The 22,638-nt window shown below is 37.7% G+C and overlaps 1 protein-coding gene across 1 annotated transcript in view; it reads left to right on the forward strand.

Annotated features, from left to right (window-relative positions):
- The window catches only part of LOC112054044 (dynein axonemal heavy chain 7), a 48,919-nt gene extending 35,785 nt beyond the window's left edge, over positions 1-13,134 (forward strand). Inside the window, exons 66-76 of the mRNA XM_052891300.1 lie at positions 296-537; positions 1,393-1,549; positions 2,396-2,562; positions 3,032-3,040; positions 3,128-3,148; positions 4,337-4,574; positions 8,928-9,079; positions 9,539-9,676; positions 10,158-10,301; positions 10,935-11,164; positions 12,879-13,134. Coding sequence (XP_052747260.1) covers positions 296-537; positions 1,393-1,549; positions 2,396-2,562; positions 3,032-3,040; positions 3,128-3,148; positions 4,337-4,574; positions 8,928-9,079; positions 9,539-9,676; positions 10,158-10,301; positions 10,935-11,141 — 1,475 coding nt within the window. The 3' untranslated portion in view covers positions 11,142-11,164; positions 12,879-13,134. The remainder of the gene's footprint in view (positions 1-295; positions 538-1,392; positions 1,550-2,395; positions 2,563-3,031; positions 3,041-3,127; positions 3,149-4,336; positions 4,575-8,927; positions 9,080-9,538; positions 9,677-10,157; positions 10,302-10,934; positions 11,165-12,878) is intronic.
- The last annotated feature ends 9,504 nt before the right edge of the window (positions 13,135-22,638 follow it).

The following is a 22,638-nucleotide window of genomic DNA, read 5'->3' on the forward strand; positions in this document are numbered from 1 at the left end:
GCTGGCGCCCAATATAAAAAACACTTTTGGCTTTGAAATCTACACTTAGAGAAATAATACTTACGTAAAAAGCTTGCAAATTACTTTTTATTACCATACTGGTGCAGCGTACGTAAAATAGATACCGTGTACTTATTAATGGTGCAACTTGCTGTGTCGTTTCGAAGCAACACTGTGTTACATTAGGAGCTTGTATAAAACATGCGGTAATAGCGTTTTACTATATTTTTATGTTGTATTTTAAGTAGGACGGTCTAGAATTAATTCTCAGTGTAGTCTTATTTTGTTTAACCAGGTCTAAGAGCGAACATAGCACGCTCTTACCAAAGCGACCCCATAAACGACATGGAGTGGTTCGAAGGCAACAAGCAGTCTGAGATATTCAAGAAGCTGCTCTTCTCTCTGTGCTTCTTCCACGCCGTAGTCCAGGAGCGGCGGCAGTTCGGTCCGCTCGGGTGGAACATTCGGTACGAGTTCAACGAGACCGACCTGCGGATCAGTGTGACGCAGCTTTACATGTTCCTTAATGAATACGAAGTAAGACATTTGGTAGTGAACCTATTTTTTACGTCGCTATTTATATAGCTACCACAGAAAACATATGTTAGCTACTACCGGACCCGGTCAAGCTTCGCTTTGAATTATGTGCACTTCTTCCCTATCACTACCCTACATTACCTTACCCTACTCCTGCACTACCCCCACTCCGCCCCTACCCTTTAAGTTTAAAAACAATACAATATTAGTAGTATTTTATTTTTATTATTATTATGTAATAGGTTGTTACTAACCTAAAAACACCAAAAACAAGTTCTGAATACGTAAGTTTGATTGTATAATCTACTTTGAAGTAGAGTAACCCACATTTCTTAAAAAAAAGAGAAAAGATTCTTTTTTCGAAATCGGTACATTTTTGCCCCCATATAACCTAATGCAATTTGATAGCTAGTGAACCCTACTCTAACCTACCTCTTAAATGGATCGCTTACGTTTCCAGTGAGCCTGTCAAAAACTAATCCCGTTATGCAATATTTACGAGTTTAGACGTCAATCGTTAGTGCCAGTGCTGGATTTACTAGTAGGCTAAGTAGGCTGGAGCCTAGGTCGGCAGATTTTAGAGGGAGGCAAATTTGACCCAAAAAAACTTTCTCTTTACAGAAATAAAGCATTAGTCCTGTACGTCCTGTACCGTCTTACTAAAATATTAAAGCTTACCATTTTATTTACACAATTTAAGGTAATTATATTGATTACGAATTAGGATACCTATCGAATTTTGGAGTTCAGTAGGGGCTGCAAAAATTCAATAATCTACTGGCGGCAAATTTGTAAATCCGTCACTGGTTAATGCAGATCAGAATGCTATTGACAGTAATTAATTTGACCACATAGGACGTACAATTTGTGGCCCTCCGCTATCTGACCGGCGAGTGCAACTACGGAGGTCGAGTCACCGACGACTGGGACCGTCGCTGCCTCAACACCATACTCTATAAGTTCTACAACCCTCGCGCCATTGATGAGGACAAGTATCCACTCGACCCTACTGGTAAGTCAGAATCGAGAGCCTAGAACATTTACAAATTATTATTGGAGTTTGACAAAAAGTAGCAAATGGTCATTGAAAGGAGACTAATAACTTAGCATTCCATGGATTCCATTCACCGTGTGGCTTCATGGTGTGGCCGAGAGATAAACTCCGAGCAGAGCCTTGGACTTGTGACCAACGGGTGTAGGGTTAAGAAATTCCATTAAAGTCAATTAGCACTCACTCCCCTTATAAGATTGTGCTGTCTCACTGCCTAGCCAAAGGAGAATGCCCACCATGCCCATATATTGTATGTTTCTTGAAGAAAAATTCTTTTTTTTTATCACTCTTTTAGGGCAAAATGTTAGCCGTTGTGCCAAATTGATGAAGTAACATTTGAAGCTGTTTTATTTTTTTTTTGTATTATTTTTTTCTGTTACCAACACGCTTAACAAACAAGAAAACGAGCAAACGAACCTTAAGTCTTCAAAAAATATCGCAATACTCAGGCTGTTTAGTATCTCTTACTTAGCTTGCCTCACATGTGGACAAATTAAAGATGAATTGAAAATGTCGTAAAACGTTGTAGGAAACTTTTTTCGATAAAGTATTAAAGTAGAATTATCAAGATTTTTTTCGATATAAGTAACTTGGCGGGCGGTAAGGGTAGGCCTGGGTCGAGGATGGGCATTCTACTTTGGTAAGATCAGAGCAGTTTTGGGTATTTCTAGTGAGATTTTTAAGCAAATTATAGCTGGTTATTCTCTCCCACCCACTACGGTACACAAACTAATCACATAGCCTTTCTAGTTAGTTCATTTGTGAGTCGATATTTTTTTATTTATACGTAAATTAATTTATTTATAGGCACGTACTATGTTCCAAATCTACGCGAGCACGCGGATTTCATTCTATTTTCACGGTCTCTCCCCGTGGCGACCCCGCCCAGCGTGTTCGGTTTTCACCCCAACGCTGACATCACCAAGCATTTCAGAGAAGCTGAAGAACTTCTGAACACTGCAGTTCTTACTCAGGTAATCACTATAACATGATCTAAAAGATATATAACATCCATTAAGTATTTGAAAGAAGTTATCTAAGCTTTCATAGTGTTATCAAAATACTTTGTTTTTCACTAACTATTTCACATTAGGTAATGTGACAGAAGTCTCCTAAAGCCGGGTTTATATTTGTCTGACGTGTCGTGTTGGGACGCATCAGAACATAATGTATGATACCGATTCTGTTCTGATGCGTTACGACACGACACCTCAGACAAATGTAAATCCTCCTTAAGAAGAAGAAGATTCTTATTGTTGGTCGGTACAATTTTGATTATTGGTAATTTGTAACATTTAGTTTGCATTTAGTCTTGTCTATGATGAAGTAGAGAACAAATAGATTGTATCAACAATAATGTAGGTGTAAGTTGTTCTAAAGTATTTCCTTTTGTAATGAAATCATCTTTTTCTGTTTCATTCATCCATCTTTGTCGGACTGAAGGATCGCACGGTGAGTAAAACTTTATGAATAAGTTCATTATCTTTCACGTTGTTTGTACAATTTAGTAATCATTTTCTGTTGTATTATTCCTAAAAGGATCGTCTCAAACAATATTTGGTGAGTACTGAATAATTTTTTCACAATACAACAATTATTTAATTCGTATTCAATGAAGCTTTACTTTTGCATGAATAAACATAATTCGTCATATTGAGTGTATGAAATAATAAATCCCTGGAAATTATTTACGCTTTTAACAGTTCGGAAGCCCGGATTGTTTTCGACATTAATTTATACTTTTGATGGGTTTTTGTTTATTTTGCACTAGCTATCAGCCCTGGCTTTGCACGGGTAGCACCAATTCTTTGAAAGCGTTGAATATCACTGTGCTAATGTGTTAATTTTGTGAGACAAAACTATCGAAATGATAGCAAATTGTTTATTAGAACTTTTTTATAGAAGGAAGAAGAATAATTAGTCATGGACTACCGTGGAAATTCTGGAGAACAAGCATTTTAACAAAATGCTTATGAATTCATAACCTTCTTATCTTATCAATAAAATTGTCAATCCTTTTGATTTGTTTGTTCTGCGACCAGAAAATGCGTTAATTTTTTGATACAAATATTTCATTGTTATTTTAGCCATCTGGTTTATGGACAGCTAAAAGGTTTTGTGTTACGCTCATTTAACTGAATTAATTCCACATGTGTTTTGTTTCACGTTTATTTATTAAAATGTATTGTTTGTAATACATTTAATATTTAATGTTATAGTACAAACACCCACAATTTAGCTCTTTGTTTTAATCTAATTTTTAACCGACTTCAAAAAAGGAGGAGGTTCTCATGTCGACGCGTATGTTTTTTTTAATGGTTGTTACCTCATAACTTCGCCAATTTTGAAATTTCCAGGTTGGTCGCATTTATATTGGTAATTTTGTGTTAAAATCAAAATAACTGAAATACATATGTCTTTGAAATCGATTCCATTTTTATGTTAAAACTAGAGGACGCCCGCGACTTCGTCCGCGTGGAATTCAGTTTTTCACAAATCCCGCGGGAACCATAGATTTTCCGGGATGACAAGTAGCCTATGTGTTAATCCAGAGTAAAATCTATTTCCATTCCAAATTTCAGCCAAATCGCTTCAGTAGCCGCAACGTAAAAGAGGAACAAACATACTTACACACTTACACACAAACTTTCGCCTTTATAATATTAGTGTGAAGTGTGATTAGTGTGATAGTGTGATGATTATCACATTCAAGAATGAATATAAGATACTCCATTACCCAAACAATAGGACACAATGGCGACTGGAGGTACAGGCGCGACTCCAGAACAACAGGCCATGGCCATCGCTGAAGATGTCCTGGCGCGGCTTCCTGCCAAGATCCTCCGAGGACCGTCCCACGAAGGGGATATCAAGCCAGCCGACATGACGCCCATGTCGATAGTGGTCATACAGGAGGCCGCGAGATACGAACGACTTGTCAGCGTGGTGCGCACGAGCTCTAGGGCTGTCATTGGCGCTGTCCAGGGTAAGTTGCACAAATTCCATCTAAAATAACTATCCTAAATACAAATAGTTCTCTGAGTTCAACTTTTAGCTCGGACCAATTAAAAGTTTTATAGTTTCTTCATTGATTTAGGTATGTTTTGGAGGTTGGCTTTTACTGTAAATATAGTTACCTACCATTTCATCAGGCAAGTCGTACCGCCGTTTGTTCTGGCGTTCAGTAGGCTTTTTATCTGAGGGCCTAGTGGCAGGTTATGACGGAATAACAACAAAAGTGGTAAAGGCGTCATCACTATATATCTCTGAGGTTATATGTCATATTATAAACATATGTATCCAGGACGGTTAATTTCCGAAGGCCTTAAAACTCACAATTATTAAACCACTATTTAAAAAAAATAACAGAAGTGATGTTAGTAGCTATCGACCCATTGCTTTAATTACGATATTTGCGAAAGTTTTTGAAAAAGTAATATATAATCGACTTTATAAATACCTCGAAGAAAATGCTATCCTAGTGAATGAGCAAAAAGGGTTTAGGAAAAAGAAGTCAATAAACATGGCAATTTATGAACTCCTTAACAAAGTCATGACTTGTATAGATAGAAAAATACCTATAGCGGCATTGTACATGGATATGACAAAAGCTTTCGATTTTGTGGATCATAATATCTTGTTACATAAATTATATAGATATGGTGTCCGAGGAACTGTGTTAGATCTCTTGACGTCTTATCTCACTGATAGATCTCAAATTACTGAAATTAGTAGAATATGTCCTAATAACTTAACAGAGATATCTTATAACTCAACATCCCGTTGTGTTAAGTATGGTGTGCCACAAGGGAGCATTCTAGGCCCATTGTTATTTATTATATATATTAATGACCTCCCTTCAGTAATAGCTCAACCTATGGTCCTTTTTGCAGACGATTGTACAATATTATATGAACGTCATAATACATTATCTTATGAGGATGATATAAATACATCCTTAGATCAAGTAATTGATTGGCTTGTAAAAAATAATTTAAGTATTAATTTGGAGAAGACTAAAATTATGAATTTTAATTGGGATCGATTTGGAATATCAACAAATAATATCAATCATAAGGGTATGCAAGTTAGCGAAACAGGTGAGACTAAGTTTTTAGGAATAATTGTTGATAGGCATCTTAGTTGGAAAACACAGGTTGACAATATATGTAAGAAATTGTTTAAATTTTCCTACGCGCTGTATAAGTTAAACAAATCAGCTAATATTGAAACACTGCGTATTGCTTATTTTGGATATGTCGAATCAACTCTGAGATACGGAATAATGTTCTGGGGTAATTCAGTCGACAGAGAAAGAGTTTTTAAAGCTCAGAAAAGATGCATCAGAGCAATAAGGAATCTACACTGGACAGATAGTTGTAAACCCCATTTTCAAGAGTTACAAATCTTGACATTTCCTTCTCTGTATATCTTTGAAACAGCAGTATTTGTACATGCTAACCTATAACTTTTCAAAAACTTGAATAATAAAAGACGTCCTCTAAGGTTGTGTGGACAAGCTGCAAAATCAGCACAGTTTCGGAAAAGTGTATTTTGCCAATCAATAAATATTTACAATAAGCTGACATTTAATATAAAAAATAATTCCAACTTGGCAAGGTTTAAGAAACAATTAAAGAATTTTTTAATAAACAAAGTATACTACTCCATCAAAGAGTACCTTGATGAATAAACCAATTTCAATCGATTTCAAGACTATATTAATACTATACAAATACACCATATTAATGACTAATTTTTTTTTTTTTTTTGCAATTTATCATTTTACTTATCTTTGACATAAACTGACATTATATTGACGTAAAGGCATCATTAGAATTATTCTTTAAAATATTCAATGTACCTACTAATTAGTTAATCACTGTACAAATAAGTGTGTGAATTGATTATTGTAAATAATAATGTTTTTTATAATGATATTGCAAGCTGTAAGGCGGAATTTGGTGTTTATTTCAATAAGATCTGACTGTAACCTGAATTCGCAATAAACAAATTTTGATTTGATTTGATTTGATTTGAAAGAATCGTATTATCATCATCATCATCATCATCATCATCATCATCATCATTACTGTTTCGCCATATCCGTCTACGTCTGTCTGACTGCAGTTTTCTTCAGAGAGTCTTTAGTTCTTAGAGTAACTTAATTTTTAACTTTTATCCGGACAACGATGCTGTATATACCTTTAAGTGATTAAAGATGGCTTTGTGTAGCATTTTAGATTTTTCTTATGTACCTATAAATTATTAATGTTCCTTGTTGACATTGTTAGTATATCAATAAATAAATAAATGAGACTATTACTACTTGAAAGCTTTTATTTTGCATGAGTACATTATAAATGTAAACAAAGTCGTAAAATAAAATCTTGAAAAGTTTTTTTTAGATAATTGATTATGATGATGATTTTTTTCTCGTCTATCCCCTTGTATCGCTATCTGTATTTTTGTGCATCATATATATTTAAAGTACCAATCTACGAAACCCTACACTGCGCGTGACCCGACGCACTTGGCCGGTTTTTTATAATACTAGAGTCTTCACGTACCTACCTACCTATATTTAGTATTTTCCAACTTTCAAGCTCTCCGAATGTATTTTGTTAAACGTCAAAAGCTTTCAATGACGAAATAGCTTTATATTTTAGCTTGACGTCTCCGAGATTGCCCAATCGTAAATTTGAACGCGTCACGTGTTGCCGACACTTTGTTATTGGAAATGATTGTGTTTGAGATGTCGGAAAAAATATTTTCGTAATCTCGCGCACTACATAACTTTCTTTAATTTCATTGAGTTATCGAATGAAGCGTTAAGTATCATTTAATTAATTATTGATAGAATTATATGAGTACGAAATATCTGTTCTAAATTTTCGGTACCGGATTCTTTTTACAGAGTGCTTTGAAACTTCACAATCCCTCTCTCTCTCCACAGTCCCTCTATCACCATACAATGATCAAATCAGGCAAATATTATCAGGCACAGAACAGCGAAAAGCTACAACATTGGCATTGGCATTCATATTATGATGTTTAATATCCAGTCAACTGTCGACGGTGTCGTAGCTGTTTCAAATACAAAATTCAAAAAGTAATACATTCTCGAGTCAGTACGACATGAACCGTCGCATAAGTAATTTTCGATAATATTCAAGAATAAATAAAATAAATAAATAAATAAATATAAATATACTTAAACAATACACATCACTATCTAGCCCCGAAGTAAGCATACAGAGCCGCTTGTGCTATGGGTACTAAGATAGTTGATATTATAATATTCATATACATTTATATACTACATATAAATACTTATATAATGTGTAAATACACACAGACACTGGAAAAAACCCATGTTCATCACACAAATATTTTCCAGTTGTGGGAATCGAACCCACGTCCGTGGATGCAGAAAGCAGGGTCACCCACTGCGCCACACGGCCGTCTTAAGTCAAAAATGGCGTCTTAAGTTTTTAAACATTTTAAAAACTGTTCATAAAAAGTAAAGAAAATAATTGGAGTATTCTTGTATTGGTAATTACTGATTATTGTATTAATTTACGTTATTGTTGTTAGTGTTAAATTTTGAAATACAAATCATATAAAAAGTTTGTAGGTATATGCTGTTGTCAGAAGACGTTTGTTTTTTTTTCATGGGTTGCACCGACTTCACACGTTACTTGTAAAGACTCAATCTGGTTACTCTGTGACTGACACGAAACGTTTCGCTTCTATGTTTTTAGCAGTAATACAATCAGGATAAAGTGTGGAAAACTGTTCTGGCATCATCAATTCCTGCCACATATGGTTTGTGTACTTTCAAGGCAAGAGTAAATTATAATTTTTTAGGCAAGTGCGCTCCAACCTACACCTCAGATATTCTGAAGTAAGCGCTTATAAAAACGAGAAGTAAAATTTACGTACTAAAGCTGTTGGGAGGCACAAAATAATAAATCTATACTATATTTCGGAGGGTGTGGGTTCGAATCCGGTCCGGAGCATGCACCTCCAACTTTTCAGTTGTGTGCATTTTAAGAAATTAAATATCACGTGTTTCACACGGTGAAGGAAAACATTGTGAGGAAACCTGCATACCAGAGAATTATCTTAATTCTCTGCGTGTGTGAAGTCTGCCAATCCGCATTGGACCAGCGTGGTGGATGGATTAATCCCTCTCATTCTGACAGGAGACTCGAGCTCATCAGCCGAATATGGATTGATGGCGAACATAGGTCATATTTTATCTCCGTATTTTCACGGGAATGGGAACTAAGCGGGTGAAACCGCGAAGTTCTGCTAGTTAAGAATATTTTGGCAGGCGTAAGTGTTCTCACGGATGTAACGGAGGAAGTGTTGACGAGTATGGTCCGCGGACGCATCCCTGCGCTGTGGGCGGGCAAGAGTTACCCGTCGCTGAAGCCTCTGGCCGCCTACATCAACGATCTGCTGGCAAGACTCGAGTTTCTGCAGGTAAGTACTATAATACTACTGAAGCCATTGAAAACTATTTGAAACACCAAATATTTTAATAATGATCGCTGATATGGTGTAATATTTTATTTTCATTCTTTTAACCGTTAAGGTACAGATACTAACGATTAAAAGATGAACTGAAATTTGAATGATTCAGATCAAACAGTTACGTACTATTTATTCAACCGACTTCCTTCTGCCACATCGTTTTAGTGTAACCATTAATGTTCTTTAATAAGTATAAAAGAACATAACATATGTATAAATACATTTAAAACTAAAAGAACCTTTATGTGTTCATCCCCTTTCATTTGTTATTAAATATCACACGGATGAATTAAGACAACTAGTTCGCCATCTTTGGGAGAGAGAATCATCGTTAGAGTGTTACTGTTTAGGTACCAGAAAATACCTTCTAGAAACTGGACACTAAAATATATGCTCCGTTGTGAACAGCATTGGCATCAGAACGGGCCACCTGTGGTGTTCTGGCTGTCGGGCTTCTACTTCCCGCAGGCGTTCCTCACCGCGGCGCAGCAGAGCTACGCGCGCAAGTACAAGATACCCATCGACCAGCTCGCCTTCCACTACGAGGTTAGAACACTTCCCGCAGGCGTTCCTCACCGCGGTGCAGCAGAGCTACGCGCGCAAGTACAAGATACCCATCGACCAGCTCGCCTTCCACTACGAGGTTAGAACACTTCCCGCAGGCGTTCCTCACCGCGGTGCAGCAGAGCTACGCGCGCAAGTACAAGATACCCATCGACCAGCTCGCCTTCCACTACGAGGTTAGAACACTTCCCGCAGGCGTTCCTCACCGCGGCGCAGCAGAGCTACGCGCGCAAGTACAAGATACCCATCGACCAGCTCGCTTTCCACTACGAAGCCTACGGCGCAGGCCTTTCGTGTGAGGGCACAGCAAAGCTAGGTAGAATCCTGGTCACCTTAAACCCGCAAACGCCACCTCCCTTTTATATATATTAGATATGTGGCTTGCACACAGCGAAGGGCATTTAAAAATACGCTGTTGATTGAATAAACTAGTCCCTGAAATGGTTCCGTGCTTTATACCCAGGTGCAGCGGACGTTTACGCTGGAGACGCCACCGGACGAGGGCGTGTACATCTACGGCTTGTTCATGGAGGGCGCGCGCTGGAACATGTCTGCTTACGTCGTCGACGAGTCCCTCCCCAAAGTGCTCTACGACGACTTCCCACCGGTTAGTAGGTCTTTGAGCCAACCTGTTTGGGCAGTAGATACCCAATATACTTGTAGATAAAATAACCAATAACACTCTTTAATACGAGGCTGTATGAAACTAAAACATGACGAACTTTTGCTTTAGTGTAAACATTGCCTTTATTGTTGAGAACTAAGGTTCCATCCCTCTTAATTCAGAAAATTATGAAAAATTGTGATTTTCAGAAGTATCAGGCCTGCCTTGAATTATAAAGTCAAATAAAACGTAAACGCTTTTAGAGCAGCATGGCGCATTGTAGGAATTGTTGCTTTGATATAACCCTTGAATATTATCTCACCTGATAGCCTGATAGTAAGTGATGATGCAATCTTAGATGGAAGCGGGCGATCTTGTTAGGAGGATGAAAATCCACACCCCTTTCGGTTTCTCCACAACATTGTACCGGAACGCTAAATCGCTTGTCGATAGAGTGGTAACTAGTCACGGTCGAAGCCTCCCACCAGCCAGACCTGGACCAATTAAGAAAACCTCAACCAGCCCAGCCGGGTAGCCAGGACTTCTGTCTTGTGTCCGCTGCGCATACCGCTGCGCCATGTAGGCTGTCGAAATAATTTTCCTTCAATTATTATAAAAAAACGGTTTACCATGTAGGTATGGCTGATACCGCTGAAGCGCGAGGACATCCCCACGGACGTGTTCTACAACTGTCCGCTGTACAAGACGGGCGACCGGCGCGGCGTGCTCTCCACCACGGGCCACTCCACCAACTACATCCTGTTCATGCGCCTGCCCACCGCGCAGCCCCCCGACCACTGGATCATGCGGGGCGTAGCCCTACTGACGCAGCTGCCCTTCTGAGTTGATGATACATGATTTCATCGGTGAGAGTTTACCATAGGACTGTTAGAGTGCTCGCAAGATAAGTCTCTGCGCGACTGGCGGCGCAATTATGTTGCCAACGGTAGTGATCTCTTTTACCCGCCAAGAGATAGATAGAAATAGACGACAAGATGATGGCACTTTTGATTAGTTCCGATTTGGGCCACGCGCAAACTTATCGTACGCGCACTCTTGACATCCTACAGATTTGCACCGCTATGACGATATCTCTTGGACGCGTACTTAAGCAGTTTAGTGCCTCTGTCATTATACGCACAGTAAAGATGTAGAAACCCTGATTGGTTAATAATCTGGGTACATCATAATTATCACCCCTACAGTCAGTAATAATGTAACTAATTAGTTCAGAGACCTGAAGATTTCTTGCCAAATCATCTCTGGAGATCACCCAAATGCCGTACATAATTTTCAGTTACAAGTATAGTTTGTGCAGTAAAATAAAAGTAAATAGTGCTCTTCAAAAATATACATGTTTGAAAAATTACACATGAAACATGTATAACGAATTTATGTACCAGATTTGCATTCATTTAAATGCGACGAGAGATTTGTTTGCTTCGAACATAAAACGCTTGTGGAATATGGAACGAGATGTAATATAATTTTAATATTAAACTGAGCGCTTTTAGTTTTAAAAGCTAACTAAGCATGTTTCATGTTCAATTTCTGTTACATTAAGTTTACCTAAATTCAACTGGTTTCGCTTTGCCTTCTACGCAACGTTGTAAAGCTTTTTCACAAACATTCTTAAATAATGTATCACAAACATTATTAAATAATTTAAGCATGTCCGAATTTATATTATTATCGGTAGATATTATTATAGTGTTAAAAAACTTAGATAACTGTATGTCAGAAGCGCTTTACGTGAGGCAGTGTTCTGCATATATTTGCGTAACTACCAACAGGGTCATTTAAATTTGACCATCAGCCGATAGACATCCACATCTGGACATAGGTCTCTCGCGTGGACCTCCAATCACAACGGTCTCGAGCCGCCAGCATCCAGCACTGAGAAATTTTAGACGCAAAGATGTCGTCAAAGATACCAACAGGGTAAAACTGCCAAATTGGACATATCATATTTTTAAAACCTCATGTAGTATCGTGATTCGCTTTAAATATAATTATGGGGTTTCAATATGACTTTAAAAACATCATGTCTCCAATCCACTAAACACTTCTTTCTTGGCAATCCTTCGGTTCCTTCCTTTTTACGATCACGAAAGTCTGCCTATCACTAACTACTAGTCCGAAGTAGGCAGTGGCATAACTAAAGGGCGGCAGGGTTGGCAAAACGCTATGGGCCCACGGCTCAAAGGAGCTCCCATCTTGCACCAGCCAGGGCTACTTAAAAAAAAATTACAACGTGAATAATTTTTTGTTGTCCCATCCAATGAGTGCCACGGCCAATTTGGCAGTTTTACCCTGTTGGTATCTTACGGATCCGAGATTTGGTCGCTAACTATGGTCACTCATTGGATGGGTCAATAATTGCATGGGGAAGTTCCCTACTCTAAATGGCATAGTTAGCAGGGTACCTAAAAAGTGTTGAGTATAAAATAAATATTGATAACGGAACCCTAATAAAAAGAAAACGCCGCAACGATATTGTGTCGCCCACCAAAGTACTAATTACGTTTTCTCCTCGGGGTCGACTTAATTAACATGAATTTTGTTTTGTCTTTGTTGTAGCAGCTTCCTTTCCTTGCGAACAAAGGACGACTCAACAAATGGCTTCCTCGCTACCAGGTACCTAACGTTAACGTAGTAGCTTTGAGTTGTTCATATTATTATTATTTATTAAGTTATATTATCATTAAATTATGTCACTTTTAAAGTTAATTAATTTTATCGATCGAAAGAACGAAATAATAACGCACTGAAATCGTGTTTGCTTTGTTCTTTAAATTATTTTTATTTATAACGTTAATAGTTTTAAGTTTTTTAATTGTACTAATAATAAAGTAATTTAATTATTGAAATATCTTTTTTTTTGACTATCTTGCTCTTTTGGGCTACATTTTTGAGTGCGAAATCAGTGCTAATCTAATACCGGCACATGGGATTAAGGGTAAATTTGGCCAGTTTTATAAATTGAATAAGTACCTGAGGCAAGTGTTATCCGAAAACGATTAGGTACTTACGCAAGCGTTCGTAGTACGGCCGGATACTATCTATTCTGTGGTATGGGGTCAATGTCATGACAGCTGTGGGGTCTGTTATTCCACCAGCAGCCTTCATAAATTGCTAGTCTGGCGGCTATTACGTTACGGGCGCGGTGACTCGGAATTAAAGCATAAACGCTGCCCTGTCATTTAACATGAAAAAGCTCGCATCCCAGATACGGCATGTATTAAATAAGCGAGTAGTGGGCTGGGGGGTGGCGGGGGTGGCGAGGGTGGCGAGGGTGGCATAGTACGGGAGGCACTCGGTCTGGCGCGGCGTCGCCCCGGTAACGCGAGATATTGATCTGCGCGCTCTCCCGCGCAGCCTCCCCCCCCGCCCGTGCCCCGCGGCGCCCGCTCGCCCCCCTCCCGCCCCCGCGCGCCCTTGATCTGCTCGACCGCCGCCCTCGCGCCACCCCACACAAATACTTATTACACTTTGCACTGCACACTCCACGTAATTCAATGAAGAATTTTCTCTTGTAATACACATTGATGCTGGAGCTACTTGAAGTTTCCAGCTTGCTAATTAGTTGCGACGAGAGTCTGAGTTGGACTGAACTTAACACTCGTGTATAGGAGCGGGCGACAACCGAACAAAAGGCATGGCCTTTTGTTCGGTTGTATCTATTCATTAGAATACTCTATATAAATAGATGTCGAGATATGATTTCTTAGCTAAGGAAAATCATCGTGAGGAAACCTGCATACCTTGGAATTTTCTTTATTCTCTTCGTGTGTAAAGTTTGCCAATGCGCATTTGGCCAGTGTGGTGGAGTAAGGCCTAAGTCTCCTCTCATTCTGAGAGGAGACTCGTCCGATCCGTTTTCTCAAAGCAACCGAGTTAATGAATAGTCCAGCAAGTACCTAGACTATCTGCTTGTTCTGTCAACATATAGCAAGTATTTAATAATTCCTTCTCAGTCTTTACTATAGTTAGCTACTGTTCTCTGATTCCTTAAACAGTAAATTGCATTAACTCAAAAAAAAAACATACACTCGAATTGAGAACCTCCTCCTTTTTTTGAAGTCGATTAACACGTTCGCCGCGGTACGAGGTCAATTGACCTCGTACGTCTAGTGTCTTCGAGTGTTACGAGGTCGATGGACCTCGTACCGCACCAGATTTAAGTACAGAAATATCAGTGCCGCAGCGAACGTGTTAAAAAAGGAAACAGCACGTTTCGTAGCTTTGTAAAAAAGCACTGCATCTGTTTGTGCTACTCTCAAACGTGATTCATTTTATCGCGCTGGGTGGAGCCACCCCTTTATCGATAACTACCTACAGTTGACACTTAGTCCAATATTCACGCAGTGACGAGACGAGACACGCTACCGGGGGTTGTATCCCATTGAACAAAGCTACGGGTGCAGGGGAAATAATTAAACCTTATACTAACGTGCCGTGATCGGGATGGGTATTAATTGCTGCAATAGTACACCTGTGTGCACACTAACTTATACTTAGTAATTAATGTGTGTAGCGAACACTCTTTATTCATTGTTTATACATGTATGTTATGAATAGGCTTCGAAACGAATGGACTGATTTTGGAAATTCTTTCACCGTTGGAAAGCCACTTTATCGTCGAGTAACATAGGTTATGTTTAATGAAAACTACGACAGCGAAACGGGGGACCTGTATTTAATAACTACCTGCTGCCACGAAACCATTCATTGTACTGGTAGTTAATATTATATTTAACTCGCTGACGTCGTGCGGTTTCACCGTCGTGGTTCCCGTTCCTAAAGGAATTCGGGGATAATATATAGCCTATAGCCTTCCTCAATAAATGGGCTATCTAACACTGAATTAATTTTTCAAATCGGACCAGTAGTTCCTGAAATTAGCGCGATCAATCAAACAAACAAACTCTTCAGCTTTATAATATTAGTATAGATTTTAAGCTTTTTTTCTTGGCTTCTCCTCCCAGCCTTTATTAATTTTAAGTATTTTAGTAGTATCTTGTAAACTTTTTTGTGAAAGCGGTCGTTAGGGGATATTTTCGGCTGCTGTCTTGGCCCTATAGCCTCTTCTTTTTTAATTAAGGTTGGATGATCATTAGAGGTTAATTTCGCATATTTAAATCGGTAGATCCAAACTAGAGGAAAGAAAAAAAGGGTTACTTTTTGAGAATATTAATAAAGTTTCTTCGAAACTATAATATAAAGCTATACAAATTGCGTATTACGTCTTATTATGAAGGGTAGGTTTATGAAATGTTTGCAATAAGCCTCATCTCGTGACGGCGACAAATGTTCGCGAGACAAAGAGAAACTGGCGTCGTTAAAGCAGATAGGAGTACTCGGTATAACTACATGAGACAGCTCTCCGATTAAATTTCTTTATACTTCAAGTGCTATTGTTTTCTTCTAAATAACGATTAGCAACACAACGCGCTAATATATTTTTTTCTATTACCAAAAAATTTGTGATTTGGTTTGAGACACGTGATTTTTAATTTTAAGAAATTACATAATAATTATTGATGATAATTTGATAAATGATGATTATTATCTTTTTTTTATATTCTCTACAATTTTGCCCTTGATTACAATCTCAACTGATGGTAAGTGATGATGCAATCTAAGATGGAAGGGACTAACTTGTTAGGAGGAGGATGAAAATCTTCATCAGTTTCGGTTTCTACACGACATCGTACCGGAACGCTAAATCGCTTGGCGGTACGTCTTTGTCGGTAGGGTGGTAAGTAGCTACGGCCGAAGCCTCCCACTAGCCAGACCTGGATCAATTAAGAAAACCTCAATCGGTCCAGCGGGAGATCGAACCCCAGACCTCCGTCTTATAAATCCACCGCGCATACCACTTGATCTTGTTAATTAATTGAATGACATACTTATATGTATAATACTTATCATACTTACTAATCTAAGTACAGTTAAGTACAGGTCAGTTCAAATTGTGATTTTATTTGAGGTCATGGACAAAACAGAACGTTTCGCAAAAAATTCGCAGTAGCGATTGATAATTGTAATGTTTATACCTAACTACTCCAAGCGTAAGTAAATACACACCAAAGAGAATAAATTGTGCAATCAACACTAAATACGCGCACCAGAGGCCTATATTAAAACGCGGGCAAACCATTACCATTAGGGAGGAATACTGGCTGAGTTCGCTCCGAGTGAAACCTACTTCAATTTTTCAAGCCGCGAGCAAACCACTGGAAAAAAAGCGAAAAATAAAGTAAACAACGTGCGCTATCTCTCGCTGCGAGGATTTAATTAAAATGCTGCACTAACATCCGCGGCTCGCGGCCCGCGCTCGCTCATTCTCTGAGGAGAATAATGTTTGCATCGGATGCTACATCGTACGGTTCTTTACGGTGCGTTCATATTGATGGGCAAGAAAGTTATATAAATATCCAATCATCGATTTAGTAAAAATACATGGCCGACTGAACTGAATTTGCCGTTTTTTTTGTTATAAAACTTTTAGAAATTCAATTTCTATTATAGTTTGGAGCCATCAATATGCTGTGGAAATATATTCACGAATATTCGCGTCAACACACAACTTTCCTGCTTACTTTTCACGCTGTTTCACGCACTCGGGCATTGGGCAGTGTTGGGCATAAAGAAAAACAATTCTTACACAATAAGAATATTTTTTTTTGCAAATTGTTTAGTGTAGTCCTTATGTTTAATTTAACAAATAGTCTACATTTATACTGAAAGCCACCATAGTTTTAAAAGAAACACTTAGGTACCGTATTTTTAGGCCTAATTAACATTTTCCGTAAATCTGTCTAGCTAAAGATGAAAGCCTGTTCTGGGGATTGGTGCACAGTAAATCAGTATATAAATACTGGCAATATCCCTTTTCAATTCCCTCCGTTCCTGGAATAATACTCGTATATATTTAGATTAAATGGTTTTCCAAATTCATTCCTGACCAATGAAAACACGCCCTTAGGATAATGTTTCTATAGAACGTGCGACGTAGCGCTACAACGGATGTATTATGTTCCTTAGAGAATACACCTGCTGATGCGAATAACGTACACTCCTCTTTGCTGAAGCCCATATAATTAAATTTTAAACAGCCAAATGATTGCAGTTGAATTTGAGTTAATTTGTATTTCATCATGTCTTTGAGGGCTGTTCTCGTGGATGAATGAACTTTGAGCTTCAGTGATTTCATTTAATATCATTTTAGTTAATTAATTTATTAATGACGTCAGAGTGGGTAGATGTTCCCAATTAGATATATTTTTTTGTATTTTGTATTCATTCAAAGTTTAATGAATAATATTGAGTTTATTGACTTGTAAAAACTGTATAAGTGGCTTCGTAAAATATATTTATTAAAAGATTTATTTAAAAATTTACTTTCATTCCCAATTATTGGTCTTAAAACAATGCGCCTTTCACTGTTTTTGCATTTTAGATAGATGGATTTTTCATGTAGATTCATTTTATCAATTAAGATTATGTTAAAGTAGACCTTACTCTCTTACTTTACGCAATCTAACCCGTAAATAAAACTAATAAACATTAAGAAACGAATTTTCAGAAATTGTTTGCTTTATTCTCTGTTATGAAACATAATCCTCAAGTCAATTTACCTGAAATAACACACCACATCCCATACGATACGAATATGAGTAAAGTCTCTCCCAGTAGACGTTTCCCAGAGAGAACCCCTTCATAACAGGGGCTGGTAAAGTTTAGCCTGTCTGATCCGATAAAAGCTTAAATAGGGTTCGCTTTGGCGCTGCGTATTTAAGCGATCTATTTTAGATGGTGTTCCTATAAACCAGAGGTTCCCAAACATTTTTTCTTGTAGACCACTTTCAAATTTATTGGTAGGTTCCGGTAGACCCCCTGCTAAATTTCTATCCAAAACTTGACAAAAAATGTGCTGAAATTCATCTATGGAAATTGTAGTTGCAGCTGGACCAACAGCCACCAAGAAATAGCAGTTTAAAAAAACAATTAAGAAATGATTACTTACTTAATTTATTGATTGTACTGTAAGTGGATAACAAAAAGTAAAATTATCCAGGCAAAAAGTTATTTCAGCCTACTTTAATTTTTGATTTCTACTCACATAACTCCCCCAACTTCCATCAGCTCGTCGAACTATATGCCACGCCCATTGCCACTTCAGCTTCGCGACTCGTTGAGCTATGTCGGTGACTTTGGTTCTTCTGTGAGATGCGAGATACTTCAAGCATAGCTCGTTCCATCACCCGCTGTGTGACTTTGAGCCTTCTTATGAGGCCCATAGTTAGCGACCAAGTCTCGGAACCATAGGTCCCAAGGTGCTGGAATGGCGACCCCGCACTACAAAGCGCAGACGTTGTAAGTAGACCCCCCCCCCACCAGGTGGACTGACATCAAGCGAGTTGCAGGGATGAGCTGGATGCAGGCGGCTCACTATCACGATGTTTGGAAGTCCCCACAAAAGGTCTATGTCCTGCAGTGGACGTCCATCGGCTGATATGATGATGATGATGATAATGATGATGATGATGATAATGATGATGATGATGAGATAACTTCCCATTCGATATGAAGCCAGATCAATTTTCGTGGATCCGTGCTTACGAATCGTGAACCCTCATTTTTATGTCACATCAACGTAGACCCCTGCCGAGTCTTCTGTAGACTCCTGGGGGTTCACCTGGACCACTTTGGGAATCGACGCTATAAACCATAAGCGCCGGTGTATATTTGCGTAGCGTATAGTTTCTATTAGTAATAAGAGACAATTAACTTTGTGCGTGTTAAAATAAAGTTGAAAATGAACTAGCACGACAATATTAATCTCCGTTGATGAGAACATGACATGATATATATGATTATTGTTGAGAGAAATTGCAGAACAACTAAGCGAAAAGCCTGTGAAAGAAGAAGTAGCTATGGTAATGATCAAAAGGGTGAGGGTCCTATTTGCAATCATAGCACCTGTTACATTAAAATCCACCCCCGGATCGTTTTAAGAGTCTCAAAGTTGCTCGGTTTGTGTATAATAAGTTTATCAAAAGTAATATTTTTTTTTTATTCTTTACAAGTTAGCCCTTGACTACAATCTCACCTGATGGTAAGTTATGATGCAATCTAAAATGAAAGCGGGCTAACTTGTTAGGAGGAGAATGAAAATCCACACCCCTTTCGGTTTCTACACGACATCGTACCGGAACGCTAAATCACTTGGCGGTCCGTCTTTGTCGGTAGAGTGGTAACTAGCCACGACCGAAGCCTCCCACCAGGCAAAATTTAATTCGACGCATAGGTAAACACGTAATACGAGTAGATCGTTCAAAGACAAAGAGCCCTAACATTATCTATCAATAAATGTTCCCTTTGTTGTATCAGATCACCAAAAATAAAGCCTCCCTCGACAAGCCCCTCTCACGTACCTATGTACAAATGTATTTATCATCGGAAACAGGTTTGATATAATGCGTATTCATCATAGCTAGCGTGTGAATCATTATTTAATTGAAGGCGCACAGGGCGAGCGCGGCGGATCGATCGTCCCGCGTCGCCATGGCAACGCTCTCCCCGCGCCGCCACCCGATTCATTTGTAATCATTTGTTTCACAGCCTTCGAATAATGGCCTCGTCAAATCAAGAGAATATAATAAATCATCTCTACGTGAAACAGACTACACGACAGAGCAAATGTCGCCAAAATGTAACAATACATTTTTTTATTCAAATGGACTTTTATTTATTCGCTGTCTGTTAGTGCTATGATTTCTAAAAGTCTAGAAATCATAGCATGCCTATTCACTCTTATTGTTATAACAATCTGAGGACTTGAAAGAGTGTTCTAAGCATTATGATAATGATGATATACCTACTGGTATGGACTTGGATGATAATGTTATAGTAATCATAAAACTGTGATGAAGGTAAAAGATCGAATACCTCAAGAATCAAGAAGGTCTTGAGCAAATTTTATTTTAAATTCAAAATTCTTACTAATTCAATATTTCTCACATTGATCAAATTGCTTATAAAAGTCACATCTATGTACCTATAAAAATGAATCTTGAATCTTCCCAAGCGCAAAACTCGATAACGGCAGAACCGATTTCGCTAATTCTTTTTTAGACTCCTCGAAGAACGAGGATGGTTCTGACGGAGAAAAAAATTACGGAGCGTTTTTTTAGGGTAGGTGTAGGGTAGGGGTAGGGTAGGGTAGAGGTAGGGATAGGGAAGAAGTGCACAAAAGTCAAAGCAAAGCTTGACCGGGTCCGCTAGAACACAATAATTATGAGAAGTCGTGATTACATAATTTTAGACCAAGAACTCTATATGTAAGCACGGTATATGGATAGTGGACGTGTGTACGGATGTACGGATGTATGTATTTCACGTTAACAATTAATTTAATGATTTATCAAAAACACATGTTTAGATACTTACATAAAATATTTTATCTAATTTCGTAACTAAATTCCAACATTATATAGTGTATTAACTATGATTCCAATTATGAAATTTTAAAATATATTAAAATGGCATAGATTATTCACATGCTTAATGTAATAAATTAAAAAATTACATTATAACACTGCTCTGGAAAGTGTGTTAAAATATAACTCTTTTTCTATTAGAGCACAGTTAGAGCTCTGGGTTCTTGATTTTTAACAATGTTTTGTGTATATTTTATATTTTAAAATTTCAAGTTGGTATATTTTAATTAAATAATAAATTAATTTAATTCTTTATTGTTTAACAATTTGAACAGTATAGTCAATTAATTTTTTTATGCAAATACGAGTATGAAGATATGGCTGTAGTCTGTACGAGTGTCAATCTTTGCCTGTTGGTGTACATTTAAAAAATATTGAATTTCGTATTGAGGTTATATAATTTTGGTGTCACTCGAATTACATTATTAATTTAATTAAAAATATATATTTTAGGTGCATTTTAACTTTATATTTTTAGCAAAACACTGACTCCATCTCTGTTATGGAAAAAACTCTCCCGGATATATTGGAAACTGCTACAAATACAACCATCAATCCTTTACCTTTAAAGTCGCGGAAAATGTATATAGTTTTTCTTTCTTTCTTTTTTTTTTTAGTTCAATTCATTGAACCATTACCCAATCGGTGGCTACTGTATCATGTAACGGAAATCTAAACCGCTGACTATGTAATTGCTATCCCATTTGCACACATTAATTGGACTCAGCTCCCTGGCACTAAGCTGCTCATGACATTATAATTGCTGTACAGCGTCCAGCTATCGTGAACATTAGGTTAAAACACTTACAGGCATATAATGGCTGAAGCGCGAATGGGGATGATGACTAGGTTTGAATATATTGATTTTTATGATACATTGGGGTAAATAAGGTCAATGTTAACTAATTTATACATAAAAAGCAAAGATTGTCTGGATATTTGCAAAATAAATAAAATTATAAAATTTCAAAATCTATTAAATTTTTTTTATCGTAATTAGATGAAAATTCATACAGTTTTAGGTTCCTTACATTAAATGTGACATTTTTCAATAAATAAACAATAAACATAAACGCACAAATAACAAAGATATTAGTAATTTTGTTTGAACGCCCATACAAACCTAACGATCAGCGAGCCAACGACGTCACTAAATCGTGCCATTTTGTATAGAGCGTTTTTCAGGGATCCGCGGCAGCGCCGCAAATCTGACCCTTTAAATCCCTGTAGCTCCGAAAGTAAAGATCGCAGATACCCTGTTACTTTTACAAAATTGCTTTGCTATTAGTATACTCTTAATTTATATACAATTTAAAAAACTGTCATTATCCCTATTGCTTGCAGTACAAAAGTGAGCTATATTCGTGTAACTTTTATGGTTATCGCTACGAGTACTTCTACGCAAAGCCTTTAGGCGTCTCACCGTTAACAACACCATCTGTCTACTTTTAAATATTCATAGCCAGGCGTCTATTTGTGATCATTCATCATCATTAATAATCAATAATGTATGGCTCACTGTTGAACAAAAGTTTCCTCTAAGGATGAGAGGGGTTAGGCTAATAGTCCTCCAATGCAGATTGGTAGACTTCACGTAAGAAGAAAATTGAGGAAGTTCTTAGATATGCAGGTTTCCTCATCATGTTTGAGACACGTAATATTTAATTTCTTAAAAAGGACTGAAAAGTGAGAGGAGCTGACGGCCTGTGCTTTCATCTGGGTAGTTCCCGTTCCCGTGAAAATACGAATATAAAATAACCTACGGCACAAATGACGTGGCTTTATAGTGTTAAAAGGATTTTTAAAATCGGTTCAATAGATCCAGAGATTAC

This window comes from Bicyclus anynana, chromosome 3 (genome assembly GCF_947172395.1).
Source record: "Bicyclus anynana chromosome 3, ilBicAnyn1.1, whole genome shotgun sequence".
Classification (NCBI taxonomy): Eukaryota; Metazoa; Arthropoda; class Insecta; order Lepidoptera; family Nymphalidae; genus Bicyclus; species Bicyclus anynana.